The sequence below is a fragment of the Cydia strobilella genome, chromosome 7 (genome assembly GCF_947568885.1).
Source record: "Cydia strobilella chromosome 7, ilCydStro3.1, whole genome shotgun sequence".
Lineage (NCBI taxonomy): Eukaryota > Metazoa > Arthropoda > Insecta > Lepidoptera > Tortricidae > Cydia > Cydia strobilella.
Genome location: NC_086047.1, coordinates 14,869,393 through 14,887,125, shown reverse-complemented (window position 1 = coordinate 14,887,125; position 17,733 = coordinate 14,869,393). Strand labels below are relative to the sequence as shown.

The window sequence follows — 17,733 nt, the reverse complement described above, 5'->3', positions numbered from 1 at the left end:
TACCGTAGCCCAAAACCGGGAACAGTGGAAAATGCAGATAAGGAGAGCCGACCCCAGATGATGGGATAAGGCTTAGGACAAGAAGAGATCGTAATATTGTATCGTCAACTGTCAAAATTATTAGACAATTATTAGACATCAGGAACTGATACAAATTTTGCATGCTAGTAAGTAGATATACTAACTAAAACAGTAAGATTGTAATTATTAGTCTTTTTGCGAGAGCTACTTTGATCATAAAAACTGCAATGAAGCAAAAACATCATTGTACTTACACTTTTATTTTTATTGTACAGTCAGCATCAAAAGAATATGCATCAAAAGTATCTGCCATTCTCTAATAGCTTTACATAACAATTTAAGTTTCCGAATGTTGAACAATTAGATTGTGACAAAAAATTTTGACCGATAACATTGTGAAGATATATCTCAATTTTGTTTTTTTTTTTGTAGTAATATGTAGTAATTTGTAAGAGGTTGTTTGAGATGATTTTTGTTATTATTAAGAATAATTATAGAATAGTGCAGAATAGTATTGTAATGTAATTATAATGACATTAAATAACTAGGTAAAAAAAAATTGGAAAAATATTCTAGGGTGACAGATACTTTTGCGTTGTTGCATCCACTAATATTGATGTTGTACTGTACAGTGACTTCAGTGCGAACCAGTGATGAGCAAAGTCATAATAAATCAAAAAATAATGTAAAAATATATTTTTGCATGTTCCCTATTATGGGCTGCAAATTAAAGACGACGCGAGTAAATTATGATCCCGACAGGATTCATCATATTTTCGACTGGGTTGCCCTAATTCCAGCCCAACTATTTGGGGCTCGTTACTCGTATTTTGAGAACTCGTTTATGCGGTTGACTTGGCTCGTCCCTTCCGTCGATCCAGCTGAAATTTTATTATTGATTTTGATAAGATGTGGATAATTGGATTTCAATATGACATTAAAGTGTTTTTTTTTTAAATATATGAACCTCATCCCAAATACTAACTATTTTAGTCGCTTCCAGCTTAAGAAAAGTGTTGTTTAATGGAGCAAGCTCACATTATTACCTAAGTTAGTAATTTATATAGCTTTTAGAGCAATGAATTTACCCTTTTTATGGTTCCTTAGTTAACTTTAAATCGCTCCAAAACTGAAAAAATCGCTCCGAAACTATAAAAAATGTTTCCTCCCCATTCTAACGTTTAAAACCATGGATCTAACAAATATGAAAAAATTTGAAAAAACGACTATAGCGAACATGATTGGTTTTAATTGTATTGAAAGCAGTTATTGAGTTATCACTTATCACAAAAAGTCTTTCCGTCTTAGTAGGGGAAGACCCCCAGTGGCGGACACCTATGCCTTTTAAAAGAAAAAAAAATATTTAGAAAATTTATTTTACCTATTTATGAATTACTTTAGTCAACAAACTTTAGAATCAAAATAAAATAACACAAATGCAACTTCTACATAAATTAATTCAAAAATGAAAAGTAAACTTTAGTGAAAAAAAAAACTCATTCTTTGCAAGAGGCACCTAGTACCGGATTGGATGGACTACATTTCGAACCCCTAGCACCATGGTTTAAAAACATTTGACACCGATCAGAAATTTAATCTACTGAACATTGTGGAATGTCAAGCACAGGCTTCCTGCGCCCACCCATGGCAACTGGAGCACTGTATCCAGTCTTCGTCATAGTCTAAATATACTACGGGCTGCTTCAATCAATGGCTGCTGTTTTTCCTCCTTTTTAACTTCACTTGTTTATTTAGTTTCCCCTCAGCTTCAAATCGTCTTTTTCTTTACTTTTTATATTGTTAGCTTGCAAGAATAAGAATAAACATTACAAGAATAAGAATAAGTTTATTGTTTACCGTGTCAAACATGACACGGTAAACAATGATGATGATGATGCTTTCCTTGATATATCAAATTTTCACTTGTTTCACACCTTCGTTTCCCAACATTTTTTTTCTTCTTCCATTTTTACTTGCCCGTTCTTCTATCTGAAACACAGCAGCGGGCTTAGCACGGTTATTGTCATATTGCGCGTGAAATGGTTATTATCATATTGCGCGTGATAGGACTGCTGTCTTCTAACGTTATCGTAAAAAACTGTCATTTCCCGTCGATAATACTTCAAGTAATCGACAATCATTCGTTAGTGACCACGATTGTCTATGCCTAGAGTTTTTGAAAGATCCATTCAATAGGTGGCCTTATTCAATTGTCGGACATGTGTCAGATGAAGTTTGAACGCGAATAGCTAGATTTTTTATTACACTTCGAAATTATAGGCCGTAACCATAGACCTAGCATTACATAGATGCGGCCTACCGCGTGCGCCCGTAAGGGATAGACATAGATGACGTCATAAACGTGGGGATACCAATGGTAAAAATTACCCCAATATTTGATATCACGTTGGGGCGAATACCCTGGAGGCAAAGTTTGACGGTATTAAAATTGTTGAATAAAATGTCAATGGGCCGTTCTTTTTAGGCGTATGAACAATGAAATACCTCCTATAATTCGCGCAGGTGGTACAAAACTAAACATGTTTAGTAAATAAAACGTAAAAAAAAATGTATTATGAGTTTTAATTTTATGAAATCACAATCACATTATTCACACCAATTAATGTACACCACATTTAATCTTCACAACATTTGTTTATTTTATTTTTTGGAATTAGAAATACGAAAAAACTTCGAGGTCAAAATTACCCATAAAATTATGATATTTTCATCTGCGGGCTTAGCACGGTAACATTTTTATTGCCTGTCACGTTCTAACAAGTATGTAAGTGCGAAAGTGACAGGCATAGTAACAGGTGATAGAAATGCAACCATGCTGACACCGCTGGTATCCCTAACATGATTGTTATGTAGCTTAACTAAGAAGAAGATTAAAAACGGCTGACCTCAGACTCGTCTGAGTAGCTGACATATTACCACAAACAACCTACGTGATTTGGGCGGATAATTTTACAAATAATGTTTTGTTAATTTGCGTAAATAATTGTGATATTTTTATTGAAATCGTTTGATTCTACATTGCTTTGAGTGTAACGTAATTTTACGATGTTATTCTCACATATAGCGTTAAGAGAAAGGTGTAAAATACCGTACTTACGTGTGAAAGGTTATGTTCTCATATTTTTGCTCAGAGCGGCTATTACAGCCGATTACAGAACAATTCACCATTATTTTATCAATTCAAAACGCTAACCGTCACTATGTTTTATAAGAGAAAGCACAATTTTATAGAAAACAACAATAATTAAACAAGCAACGAACAAGCATGACATGTCACGTACTTATTTGTTTGCCACAATTTCGATTGTGGCAGCGGTGGAAAAGTGAAACTATGACAAAGACAAAAAGTAATATATTGCTCTCTGTCACTACTACTGAAAGATACATAAGACTATCCCGTTCGGTCATTTCGCCCCACCCCTCATGACCGATCCATGTTATACTAGATTCATGGCAGTAACACACCATCGCACCGCACCGTGACCTTGGAGCAATTCTAGAGGGCCCTCCACACTCATGCGCGAATCACGGCGCGAAGCCGCGAACGCGAGTGTGGAGTCTAGTTCGCTATTCAGCGAAATCGACTCCACATTCGCGTTCGCGGCTTCGCGCCGCGATTCGCGCACGAGTGTGGAGGACCCTTAGGAATAGGTAGTACTAGCGTGGGCTTCCACACTAGCCAGTGTTGCCAAGTGTCCCATATTTCCAAACATGGAAATATGGGACACTTCGCAACACTGGCGCACGTGTGCGGCAGTCTGTAAGGTAGGATCGCACCGTTTTGACGGTTCGGTGCGATAGTGTGGAAGCCCACGCCAGTACTACCTATTCCTAGAACTGCTCCAAGGTCGCGGTGCGGTGCGATGGTGTGTTACGGCCTAGTGGCCGTATCCCACCATCGCACCGCACCAAGGTCATTGTGCGACGCACCCATAAGTAAGAGCGAGAGGCGATATCTCTTTCTCGCTCTGACTTATGGGTGCGTCGCACAATGACCGAATTAGTGCGGTGCGATGGTGTGGTACGCCCATTAGGATCGCACCGTTTTGACGGTTCGGTGCGATGGTGTGTTACGAACTTAAAAAGCATTGCGTGTGGTGGTGGGAGCGCGAAAGTGATCTCTTTCTCGCTCTTTCATATGGGTGCGTCCCACAGGCAATGCTTTTTAAGCTCTCGTGCGTATGGCGCCTTAATGAGTGTTTAAATGTATTAACTTACAGTCTGGCAAAAAGAGTAGAAATTAAAAAGTGGCAACACTGTAGTATCGTCCCTTTCAAATCAATCTAAATAATTTGCTCGGATTAATATGACTTTTTTGTATCTGTCAAAGCCAAGGGCCTGACACTCTTTGATAGAGAAAGATAGTCTTATTGCGATTCCTATAAGAGAAAAGAGTAAATAGTGCCATGCTTTGTCCTTATCACCGACCGGGTGGCATCATAGGTAGGATGCGATGGCGAAATACCGATATATATAAGAGTGAAAGAGAAAAAATCCTATGCTGCTCAAATTTTATATGAATATTCTTTCTCTTACCCCCGGTCGCTCGGTGAAGCGTCTATAACTACTTGTATATACTATGTCTATGGTCAAAGCATTTTAATGTTTACAATAATTGTGGCAATAAGTTTAATATTACAATTGACACAAAACAAGATTTTTTTTAGACCAAAATAAATAGTTTAAAAAAATTCAACTACTCATAACTTGACAACTTGAAAATTCGAAAACTTGTAACCGGCAGTTCGCGTGTTATTAGAGTTCCGATTGCATGTTTCAAACCCAATATTAGAAAAAGGATGACACCCAAAACGACCAAAATGTAAGTTGCACAAAACAATAATAATTTATTTGTAGAAAAAATATAGTTTCGTGCACTTCGTTTTATTGTTAACTTAATTTATCTGACTATTTTTTCAGTCGCTCTAATCCAGTGCAGATTAGGATGTTGATTGAATATATGGCTCAGCACCAACGGTTCGCGAACCGAGAATATGACGGGCCTCTCGGAGCGCAGAGGTACGAGGCGCAATGGGAAGCCCTCGCACAGGTGTTGAGGGAGCACGGGCCGGATAAGTCAGTGCAGGCGTGGAAAGTGGTGAGTAAATCTGCTTCCCATAACTAGGATCGCCCTGTGACTTGTCTGCATAGAAGTGTAGTATGTAATAATGTTGAATGAAATTATAGTGCAACTGTACCTTGTGTCATCATTATCACAACTTAATCATTTGGAAGTATAATAGTTTAAAATGAACATCTTAATGATTACTAAGGCCACGATAATACAGGTCACAGAGTGTTGCTTATTAATTATTTCAAAAAGGTATTTATTTAATATGAATAATTTTGTTTATTTATTTACCAATTTATTTTTTATATTCTTTTGCACAGGGTCATCACTTAATATAATTTGGCTGTTAAATGTTTAGTAAATAATAGTAATGTTGTAATATTGCATGTGTCAATTATCTTCTTGTTCAGTCGGTCCCTGAATGCTGAGGATCTTGACACAGGTTCCTCTGTAGGCTTCTATTCTTCTCTTCTTTGTGTCAATTATATTAAATTATTAAGTATATTTTGTCTGTCAGACTTGGCGAGACTTGAGCCGTAAGGCTAGACGGAACAACGCTACAGCTAACCGGGCTAGAGTCCTCACTGGTAATGCGGCAGAGATACCGGAAATCAGTGAGGACGAGCAGCTGGTCCTGGCTGCCATTGGCAGAGATACTTCTGAAGGAGTGGGTCCGGGGGAATCACGAATTGGAGATGTAAGTTCACTTTTCTTAAACCATAGAGAAATAAGTAAGCTTAGCGTGTTCACTCATTCAATTACAAATAAGCCATATAAAATAAGTTTTATAATGCATGCTTTATTAAAACTTATTTTTAATACGGTTTAAGCTTAACGACTATTAAGTTTTAAGCCAGTTTTGAATGTAGTGTAATATGTTTTACCATATACCTCCTACACAACTTATTATTATTATATAAGGACTCCGATGTATGAAGTGAGTACTCTAAACTTTCTTATTAGGGTTCCGTCCCCAAAGGGTAAAAACGGGACCCTATTACTAAGACTGATGAAGGTGAAGAGTTTATTGTCTTGTTACTCTGTTATGTTAATGTTAGGCTGAGTGAAGTTTTTAAAAATTGTTTTAACACTATTAGTAAGTCTAGTTAGTACATAAATTTTTCCATAATCGCATGGAGTTATAACTATGGGTTTTCACTATGAGCTTGGCAAATTTAAGTCATGTAAGTATAAGTAATAATAGTTTTAAAAGCTTGTCCCACTTGATTTAACATTAAATTAGTTAGGCCTAGTCGGCCTGGCCAGCCACATTCGAGCCCATAATAGGCGTAATCCATAATTGCTGAGGTCACCGTCATCGAAACCGATGAGGAGGACTATATATATACAGTCTTTGCCAATATTTTTAGGGTTCCATACCAAAAAGGTACAAATGGAACCCTTATGGTGTGACTCTGTCCGTCCGTCTGTCTGTCACATTGCTAAATATCTCAAGAACTACATAAGCTATCGATGTAAAATTTGGAATAGTTATGAATAACGATAAACAAGCCACATTGTATTTTTTTAAATTTATTTTTATTAATTATGGAAAATGCCCAATCATGTCATATGAAAGTAATGAAAGAGCTGAAATTGAACATTTGCAAATAAGCCAATTTACCGATAGATGGCGCTGTACACAAATATGCTTAGCAATTGCAATTGTGCTTCTGTTCAAAAGTCTTTCGTGATTGATATGAGAAAATTGAATGTTTGTACGGAACCCTCGGTGCGCGAGTTAAACAAACTCGCACTTGACCGGTTTTTTTTTGTTTTATATTGATATGGTACAGGAGCTCAAGGGCGTCGCCAGCTGATGGCCGATATGGCGGAGGGGAGGAGGGGCATACATATTTAATACAAATTTTATTCTCTAGCGGGGCCAGCTGCTTCCCCCTGCTCCCCCTTGGCGACGCCCTTGCAGGAGCTAGCTTTTTCAGATCTTTAATTTTGGGTTTGGTTTAAGCGGAATTATTATTACCCGACTATGGGGATGGGAATGTTATAATTTTAGCAGTCTATGTATGGGGTTTTTGTTGTGTCTAAATTACTGAATCAGTTTAGGTGAATGAGGTGTGTATAAGCGCGACTGGACATATACTACAATAGTTATTTACGATACAAGTGCGGAAAAGAGGAAATTCGAAACGAGTGGCGATAAATTTAAACACGACCGCAGGGAGTGTTTTAAATCGACACGAGTTGCGAATTACCTATTCGCACGTGTATCGTACAACGTTTTACTGTACATATGGCCCTTTAAACTTTCGACATATGCACGAAAACTGCTCTTTTACGCACTAGTGCGAGAAAGTAGCACCATATGTACTGTAAAATAATATTTAACTGACTTTTTTGAAAAGAAAGAGGTGCTTTATTTAAGAAAAACGAAACCGTAGTCGGGTAAAAGTTTTTACGTTTTGCTTGTTTTCTTTCTCATATCAAATATTTTAAACTTGCATGTGCTGATTGCCTCAGATTGAAGACTACGCTGAGTTTTCGGGTGCTGGGAACAGTGTGGCTAGCAGCACGTTTTCTGCTGAACTGACTTCTGAAAATTTCCTTGTTGTTCCAACCCCCGCCACCGTTACTGCGCCCATTCTCAGCGAACAACCCCACTTCTCTGCCTCTCATTTGTTCTCGTTTCCTTCTGCCAGCCCTGCACGCGCACGCTCCACGCTATCTGTACTCCCCTCAAGTCCTGGACTACCCGAACGTCTCTCTCTTACCGCCCCCTATGCTCGTCCCCCGCACCTGCCCGCACCCGCACGTCAAATGCACAGCTCCATCTATGTGGATCCGCGCCCCGCAGTTGTACATCCCTACCCCACGCTACTGCGACCTGCACGTGCACAACAACCCACACAGCCCGCCCGTCCGCCCCGCAACCGCACGACGGAACCGACACCTTCAACAGCTCAATTTAACCATCTGCAGCATGAGCATAATAATATTTTAAGAGTAATTAATTTAATTATTATAAACTAATCATTCTATGCTTTAAGAGGCCGTAGTCGATTTTGGAGCAAAAAAGTAAAATTGATAGATTTAGTCGTTGAAATTATACACGTTTTGTTACGTAATATCTAAATAACAAGTATTGGTTTCTATTACCACGTCTTCTCATCTTGCCTTTTAATAATGAGGTCGCGAGCGTGCGTCACCGGTAAAATATGAAAAGAAGAGGCAGTTTTTAAAAATTCTTAAAAAATTATGGTGGTAAATTATACAAATTGATGTATAAAAATAGTTTCAGCAGATGTTGTAGATGATTTAAGTATCAAAATTACGTTGAAATTAAGTGGATTGTCAGAGATATTGTCACTTGTTTTGAAGTAATTTCTGGAGAAAATTGATTTCGTCTAACTTTCATTTACACTACTTCATAGTCATAATAATAAAAATGTAGTCTGATAAACGTCAAGTACAGAATATGTGTAATACAAAATTACCATGTTTAGCAGTAGAAATTTACAAATAAGAGCGACAAATTCAATGCTTTACGCGCGTTTACCTAAACGTCCATCAGAAAAGCAAACATTACTAATTTTGTGAGTCTGTTTTCAAAAAATTTATCTGATAAAAGGTAGGATAAGAAGACGTGCTAATAGAAACCAGTACTTGTTATTTCAATTAGGTATCAAAAGGTGTACAATTTCACCGACTAAATCTATCAATTTTACATTTTTGCGACTAAAATCGACACCGGCCTCTTAAGGTCGGGTTGGGTTAGAGAAACATTGTTTATTTTTCTGTATAAGAAAACAGTAGACTCTGACCACCTTAGCTAACTTTTGCAAACTTGGCAGTAAGAATACATATGCATACATATCCCTGTAAGCTCCATAAATCACTTAGATACCATTCCCTACGAATGTTACTCTTGCCACGATATTTTGCTTACCCCATCTAACCTTATTTATATGTTTTGTCATTTCTATAAATATACGAGCAATCCCGAAATCTACATTTCGGGATTGCTCGTATCGTACAGTACCAGCAAGCTCGGCCGATTTGCACCTTCCCATACAAACGTAGTTCCGCTCTCATTTTAAAACTACGTATTCGATTTTAATGAAACTTTGCACATATAATGACATGAGGTATATCTATAGGTCTGAAATAAGTTTATATAGCTCCAGTTTAAAAAAACAAACGAAATAGAGCAAAAACAAGTTTTGTATGAAAAACTTAAATTCGCTGTATTTTTTTAACTATGGTATCTGAAGCTACATAAACGAATTACAGACATAGATATACCTTATTCTATTTTAAGTACAAAGATTCAGAGCAATCTAGCTAGTCGTTTTAAAATTAGAGCGGAACTACGTTTGTATGGAGAACCGAGCTTGCCGGAGACCCTTAAATGAAATAACACAACCGCCACTAACGACCGATAAGAGGGTTATGAATTTATGATTTTTATGAAACTTAATAAATAGCGTCTGTGCGGAAAGAGAAGTCGTGGAATGTAAGGGAGCCCATACATTCTACGACTCTTCTCTTTCCGCACAGACTCTAACATGCATTTTATAGAAAGGCTGGAAATATACGGTAATTTTATTATTAAAAATACTAATCTATTTCATAACACTAGACTTATTTAATCCTATTTAAGTAACCAAATAGCTTCTCATTCGTGTGTGGTGTATATCAGTGTTTGGTAGTACCATTATAGTCAAATCAATTATAATATGTACATACAATTTGCTAATTTATTATAGTTATATTTTGTGTGAGTTATGATAACTGAAATAGATGGCGCTGCTGAAAGATATAAGGATTATAAGGCTGTTAAAACCGTCAAAATGTGTACGTTTAATTTGTAATCTGTTTTTCCGCATTAACTCTGTATGCGAAGAAAACATATGATGGGTTGCATATGAAGGGTTTTTGATGTAACTTTAGTATGGGACAAGTAAATAAGTCTTTATGTACTTACAACAGACAATCCCCATTGTTGTAGATAGCGCTATTTACTATGTTATCTGTAATATCACTTAGTTTCAGCATGCTATAACATATTTTATGTTCACAGGACATCCTAAACGAGCTAAAACAATTAAACGAAACTCAAAACAAAAAATTAAGAATTTTAAAGGAGAGGAACGACATGATGGCGAAGAGGTAAGATTTTTAATACTGATATCAACTAACAAATAAACGTAATATATATTGTACTAAGAAGTACCTAACTAATTAAAAGCCCATCGTCTGACCTTGCCTAGGAGCAAGATCTTGCTCGTTTACCATCATTTGATAATTTTTGAGTATTTGTCAGAGAGACCCAACTTACTTACATAGATGGATGTGGCTTTAAAAGTAATCACACTAGAGTCTGATCAAGACAAGTCTGCAACGATTTTGATAGCACACGCAATGCAAGTGTTATTTATACGTCATAATTTCATAGAAGTTTTACGTTTAAAATAACACGCACTGCATGTACTTACTATCAAAATTGTTGCAGACTTGGTCCGACTCTAGTTCATATCTCATACCTTGAATAAAGGAACCACTTCTTAATTATTATTATAATTCCATTTGGTTTTGTTTCAGTATTAACACATTGGAGAACTTAGAAAACTTGGAGGAGACGGAGATCTTGGATGATACTACTATAATAGAAGAGGAAGACGTTTAACCTTTTGGCCGCCAGGTCCGCAAAGTAAAAAGCGGTCTCCCTGTCCCGGTCTCCGTAATTCGCAACTCGTGTCGATTTAAAACACTCCCTGCGGTCGTGTTTTAATTTATCGCCACTCGTTTCGGGTTTCCTCTTTTCCGCACTAGTATCGTAAATAGCTATTTCTCTCCTTAACCTCTAGGTGCCTAAAGGCCTAAAAAAAGGTCTCTCATTCTATTCTCATTTGAATCTTTATTTTGACAAATCAAAGTTCCTTTTTTCTTGGCAAGTTTTGATGTGTGGGCGGCTAGAGGTTAATTTCTTTGAGCACAAATTTGAGTAAAGAAGTATTTTGTTGATTTAATTTAGCTGTCTGGAAGAGGTCACTGACATTAGTCACACAACAAGATTTTTAATGCACTCAAAAATGTGTCCAAAGGGCACTCAAATTTGCCGTTCGAAACTATAATATTTACTAGTCTCTGCTTGGGTATAGCAAGACATACTATGTAGGTATTTGTATCATAATAAAACATAGTAATAAGCAAAATATGTATTTATTAGCCGCGCACGCTTTTCCTGCGCCACTCTTAATAAGAGCCCGTTTTGCGCATGACGATGAGGAAGTTCTTGAGGAGCCCCTTCTTCAATTTCTCTTACGATTCCCTCCGGAAGATTTCTGCAAGAAAAGGGAGAAAATCGGTACCTAAGTATATTAGCATTTAAAGAAGAAATCTGAAGATGTTAATCATTCATGACTAAGACTAAAAAAGTGGAACTTTCTTCATCAATCACCGAACAATAAAATTTATTCCATTATCTCGCCAAGGCGAGCAAAGCGAAGCGCAAGGGCACTACCTACTCGTACCTTTCTCACGAAGCGCTTCGTCGTTTTTTTGAACCCTCATAACTTGGGTCTGGATTACCATATAAACAAAATTTCCGGGATATGATGTCAATAGTAGACTTATTTTTTAAGCATAAAAAATTTCAATTGCATAGCGCTCATCATTTACATTTTATTCATACCTATATAAAGAATGTTTTTGATGGGATTCTATTTGCCCTTATCTTCATTTAATTATTTTAACAACACGCTTATATAGGGAAAGATTATTAAAACAATCTGCAATGTTAAGCACACTTACCTATAATGTTGCATTATGTTGTATAATACGCAACATGCATTTATCATCGACGATGCCTTCGCCGGGCTGTAGTGTAAGACGCGGTCGTGGCCCAGGCACCGGAATACGTTTTTGAGGTACCCATTGGTACGCTCAATTGTGTTGCGCACACGACAGTGCCAGGCCGTGTACCTTGCTTCTGGGCTTCCCGGGGCAGGGTTCAGCACTGGCGTCATGAGCCATGGTTCGAGAGCATACCCCGAGTCACCTGAAATTAAAATGATTTGGTTACACAATAGTTAAGACGAAAGTGGAGAAACGTAGTCCTCATTTTCCTCTCGGAATATGATCGGGAGCATACTCTCCAGCGGCGCCACTTAGTACTCATAGTTAGAAATGATATTAGCTATTTTTTTTCTTATGTAAATTTATGTACTAATGCTGTTTATTACGTACCTATTGAAAAAAAATGTTTTTCATTAATTTGTGATTTTATTTACTTTCTTTAGTTCCTAACCTAACTAAACGGTATGAGCGAGAGGGAGATAGAAATTCTTCCCGCGCTCCCGCGGTAAGGTTAGGAACTAAATAAAGTAAATAAAATCACAAATTAATAAAAAAACATTATGTTTTTCAATAGGTACGTAATAAACAGCATTAGTACATAAATTTACATAAGAAAAAAATAGCTAATATCATTTCTAACTATGAGTACTAAATGCCCATTATTTTGTTCCATATCACAGGTACAGCCATGAACATTCTAGGTACAGTCACCATCAGATATATCGGAGCGGCCGAGGTGCTCAAAAATATCTGAACACGCTTCTATTGTCAAGGCGTTAGAGTGCGTGTTCAGATATTTTTGAGCACCTCGGCCGCTCCGATATATCTGATGGCGACTGTACATGGTGTACCTTTTAGGTACATCATTTCACCATATAACCCATTGATATTCATTATGGTGGCGCCGCTGCAGAGTCATGCCCCTAAGAGTTAGGAGCATTTAATTTTTATTATTCAATTCAATTCAATATTTTTATTTCGAATAAAAAAATCCATATTATTGTTAGTACAAGGCACAGCAAAACTTATAAATCTATGTTAGTGATAAAAATAAAATAAAATAAAAACAAACATATAAGCTACTTAAATTAAAAACGGCGTGGTGCGGCCTGCGGCGGCGCGTGCAGCCGCACCCGGCGCGCGCACAAAGGCGAGTCCCAGCGCTGCGCCAGCACGTTTAGAATACAGTTTGGGCTGTGGCGAAGACGGTTGATTAATGACGCACACCGTTTTCTAACTATTGCGTCGAAACTATCAGTGTGCGCCTCGGCAAACATAGTTGACGCGCTGCAGTAACGCGGCAGCCCAAACAGCACTCTAAACGCGTTATTGTATTGCACGCGCAGGGCGTTGTATGCCCGCTGCGTAAAACTGACCCACAGATTGCAGGTGTAGAATGTTTGACAGTATGCTTTAAAAAGCGTTAGCTTCACTTCATTACTACAACGAGCAAATCTGCGGGCCAGCATGTTACTACGAACACACAACGCCCTACGCTCCCTCTCTATATCATCATTATCTGACATGTTTTCTGTTACCCAGTGGCCAAGGTACTTGAACTTCTGTACAACTTTTAAAGCGGTACCACAAAGGGCAACAGGTGTCATTTTGTATGATTTTGACCCAGCTTTAAATTGCATTACCTCGCTTTTCGAAGTATTGTACCTTAGCCCATGGGCAACTGCATATGATTCACATATCTTCACCAATTGCTGTAGTGCAGTGCACCAACCGAGGGGCTCAACAGCACCATATCATCCGCGTAGCTGAGGTTATTAACACACACCCCATCCACGTGACATCCGACATAGGTACTGCTGAGCTCCTCGATTAACTCGTTCATGTATAGATTGAACAGCTTAGGTGAGCTCAACCCCCCTTGCCTCACCCCGCAGTTCATCCTATACACTTCAGAGTGCACGCCGGCCCATTTTACAGTATTCGACTGGTGGCCGTACCAATACTTAAATAAAGCCGTGACCTCCCGAGGTACGCTGGTATGGTCTCTTAACTTATGCCATAGCTTGTCATATGCCACCATGTCAAAAGCCTTTGTCAGATCCAAGAAGCAGGCGAAGACTGGCGTCTTGCGAGTGGTGTAGTACTGGACAGTCTGCTTGAGACATAACACTGCGCTTTCAGTAGATAAGCCCGGCCTAAAGCCAAACTGAGCGTCATGAATGTTCAAGTGTTTTCCCAGCACGTCGTCAAGCAAACCAACCAGCACCTTAGCCACAATCGTGGCAAGCGATATGGGCCTGTAATTGGATATGTCAGAAGCGTCTCCCGTTCTATTCTTTACAATAGGAACTACAACAGTATGCATTAAATCCTCCGGCAAGTAACTGTGGCCAATACACATATTAAAGAAAAGAGATAGAATTCTAGGCAGGTGACTTCCAGCGTACCTGAGATGCTCGACACTGAGGCCATCATGGCCTGGAGATTTCCCCTTAACCATGTTTTTAATCTTAGCGGCCACTTGTTTCGCTGAGAATCTTATACTGGGAGTCACCACTTGGTCCTCCGTCTCGAGCGTCTCCGTTGACTGGGGTAGCGGTGAGGTAACAGTAAAATGGTCTTTAAAAGCGTTAGCAATACCGGCCAACTCGTGTATGCCAGCCACGCTCACCGGAAGACTCGACTTAATATTGAATTTATTGGTGTTTTTCCAAAATTTGTTAAAATCCCTATTAGCATGATTTTTAGCTAAGATGTCCATTTTAATATCGTGTTCTTGCTCTTGGCAGAATTTAAGCCTTGATTTAAATACCTTTCTCGACTCGTGCATCTTATCATAAACATACCCATAAGCTGGTTTACCGTACGATATCCACCATAAGTACCAAAACCGAGCCTCGCGGTGAGCATCGCTGACATATCTATTCCAACCCGTTATGTGCCTGCCTTTTTTGTGACTATTTGTGTTGTTATGACTAAGCTCAGCACCCTCCTTTAGAACAGATTATAAAATCTGTTTTTCGCTTCTAATTTTTACCATAATCAAAAAAATTATAAAATCAAACGTAGGGGCATAGCTATGGTTAATGTAATATCCAATCCAATTCAGTAACAATATTTTCCATAATGTCGATATCCAGAGAGGAAAATGGGGGCTACGATTGTATGGAGAAACGACCGTCCCCTTTCCTCTTAAGCATGTGAATAATTTACGAAACATCCCTCTTCCTAATGCTTTATGAAGTTTATAATAGGTAAGTATATTAACCAAGTCATGATCTAAGTATAGATACACACATAACTTTCTGCTTACCTAGAAGGAAATATTCCCCAATGTGACCGTTGTACAATCTTCTTAATTCATCCTTAATGGACGAATTGTTAAATATGAACGAGTCATGCACACGGCCAGGAAACCTCGCGTTCACTGCCAAGATTTTGCAGTTGACATCTGCAATCTGAAAAATATGAGGTATGATTTTTAGGGTTCCGTACCCAAAGGGTAAAAACGGGACCCTATTACTAAGACTCCGTTGTCTGTCTGTCTGTCTGTCACCAGGCTGTTCTTATGAACCGCGATAGCTAGATTTCACAGATGATGTATTTCTGTTGCCGCTATAACAACAAATACTAAAAAGTACGGAACCCTCGGTGCGCGAGTCCGACTCGCACTTGGCCGGTTTTTATTTTATTTCTTAATTGAGAATTTGTGACACCCAAGTAGTACATAGTGACACACATATAGTTTATCAAAAGGCTGTCTCATTTCAAACATAGACAGAGAAAATCATACTATCGTTGTCTTACACTAGTAAAAAGAAAAGGATGAGTATAGTTTTTTTGTTCTTATTTATTGACAATTTGATTTGACCAACTATAGATATTTATTATTTTAATGAATTATTATGATCAACCTAGATTACATCATGATCTTGGTCGATTTGTGTAAGATTGTTCTATAGTGTTTAGGTACATTTCTTTTTTACAAGCCTTTAGCAATGTACCTATGTAAGTAAGTATGTATGTAATGTGTAACTATGTTTGTAAGGGTCAAATCTTGCAAGTTAAATTTGACCCACTTCCTGGTTTCCGATGAAGCTGAAAATTTGCATACACATGTGTGTGACGATACAATATTATGGTACCATCAAGCTGATCTGATGATGGAGACAGACTGTGGTCATAGGAACTCTGTGATAAAATAACGCAACCTAATTGTGTTTGGGGTTTTTAGAATTGTCTCGATAAGTATTAGTTGCATGTGGAAAGGAAAGTACAGCGATAAAAGCTTGTACCAAAAATGAAATTTTTCCAAAAACTTATTTAATTATAATATACTTACACAAAAAGAATTTAAAATATAGGCGTATTGTTTTTTCGAGCGATGTCGCCATACCTTTGGCCTATGCTCTTGTAGGTGGCGCCACTTTTTGACATTTAACAACTTTAACACATATCAGTGAAAGAACAAGGATCTAAGCCAAATAGCGCTCTAAAAGTTTTAATCATGTGTCGAAAGATGGCAGTAAATTTGCTTTGGCTACAAAAATTTACTTTGACAATCCGCCTTTATACTAAATTCTCTTTTATATACATAAACATATATTGTTGCCCGTGATGAGGTTTCTGATTAATATTGTAATTTGTAACTGTACTTACCAGCTGTACATTAAGGGCATGAACGCCTTTACGATTTAGGTATTGCACTCCATGTGGCAGAGGTGGCGGAAATATTTTCACTTGGGTGCAGTCTACTGCACCCAAGATATTTGGCAGACCATATGCATCCTCAAATCCTGTGGCAACTGACCGACGGGACTGTTCATTTCCAGGAAAAATTATCCATTGGTCTTTAAGTCTGTAAAAAGTAGCACATTTTAGAACAACATTATGTAACTACTTGAACATGAACATAACTATCACACAATACCTATCTCATTGCGCAATACAGCCACACTACAAAGAAGTAAAAACTACCAAGATAGCACTTGTGGACCATCACAGTTTTTTATGTCTAGTAGTTCAGTACTCAACATACAACATACCTTCTGTTCACAGCATCTACAAATTGATCAAGATACCGGCTTACAGTTGTCTGACCAATGGATAAACCATGGTCCTGACCAGTCCCACGTTGGTAACTTCCATCAGCCAGAAGATGTAATGCTGTTAGAACCTAAAACAAATACTTAGGTAGATGTAAATTGCTTAATTTTTTAAGTACATTTCCCCCTTTAAGAAATAAAGTTTAGGGTAAAAAGTAGATTATGTACCTAACCTCTGTTATAAACAACAATTTCACCCAAATTTGTATCAGCTGATTTTGTGTGATTGTGCGATATCTTAACATACAAACTTTTGGATTTTTAATATTAGATACCTAGTAGAATTTAGTAGCATGGTCCTAAATGTTATAGTTGGCAGTTGTGTGAGAAGTCTGTTTTACATAGAATACCTATTTACTACCTATATGAGGAACACTGCAATGTTATAGCTTTACCTTAAGGTGAGTTGGCAATCCATCACCCTTGCGAGGCTGGAGGTCGGCGTTTAGTTCCCCACATAAATATAATACTAACTCCTTTTGAACTCTGTATATTTGCCGGAACTCTTTGTCCGGCATATCAAAGGGGTTTGCAGCATCCCTTAGAGTTCGGCGCTGAATTCTTCTTCTTTCTTTTTCCTCCGCAGCAGCCGCGAACCGGAAGAAAAAAAATCTCGCCATCCCTAAATATTGACAATATTATATATATGCAGCGGAACGTTTTAACTAGTAACTCAATAAAATTATTGAAAAACGAGTACGTACTGGTAATTTACACCTTAAAATAGGTTTTTTC

General features: G+C 37.9%; 3 protein-coding genes across 4 annotated transcripts in view; 1 reads left to right on the top strand and 2 right to left on the bottom strand.

The window, feature by feature from the left end:
• The window catches only part of LOC134742849 (uncharacterized), a 45,398-nt gene extending 34,267 nt beyond the window's left edge, over positions 1–11,131 (top strand). The window contains exons 3-6 of the mRNA XM_063676033.1: positions 4,963–5,140; positions 5,631–5,810; positions 10,155–10,243; positions 10,676–11,131. Of these exons, the coding sequence (XP_063532103.1) occupies positions 4,963–5,140; positions 5,631–5,810; positions 10,155–10,243; positions 10,676–10,760 (532 nt within the window). The 3' untranslated portion in view covers positions 10,761–11,131. The remainder of the gene's footprint in view (positions 1–4,962; positions 5,141–5,630; positions 5,811–10,154; positions 10,244–10,675) is intronic.
• The window catches only part of LOC134743223 (uncharacterized), a 281,924-nt gene that overhangs the window by 108,888 nt on the left and 155,303 nt on the right, over positions 1–17,733 (bottom strand). The gene's annotated exons all lie outside the window — the stretch shown is intronic.
• On the bottom strand, positions 11,242–17,616 carry LOC134742794 (putative nuclease HARBI1). 2 transcript variants are annotated; one of them, XM_063675979.1, is made up of 6 exons: positions 17,394–17,616; positions 16,939–17,069; positions 16,553–16,751; positions 15,207–15,351; positions 11,888–12,134; positions 11,242–11,418 (listed from the first exon to the last, which is right to left on the bottom strand). In XM_063675979.1, the coding sequence occupies exons 1-6, from the start codon at positions 17,514–17,516 to the stop codon at positions 11,262–11,264; spliced, it is 1,002 nt and encodes a 333-aa protein (XP_063532049.1). In that variant the 5' UTR covers positions 17,517–17,616; the 3' UTR covers positions 11,242–11,261. The 2 variants fall into 2 exon arrangements, with proteins under 2 accessions (XP_063532049.1, XP_063532050.1); XM_063675980.1 differs by having other exon boundaries at positions 12,059–12,134.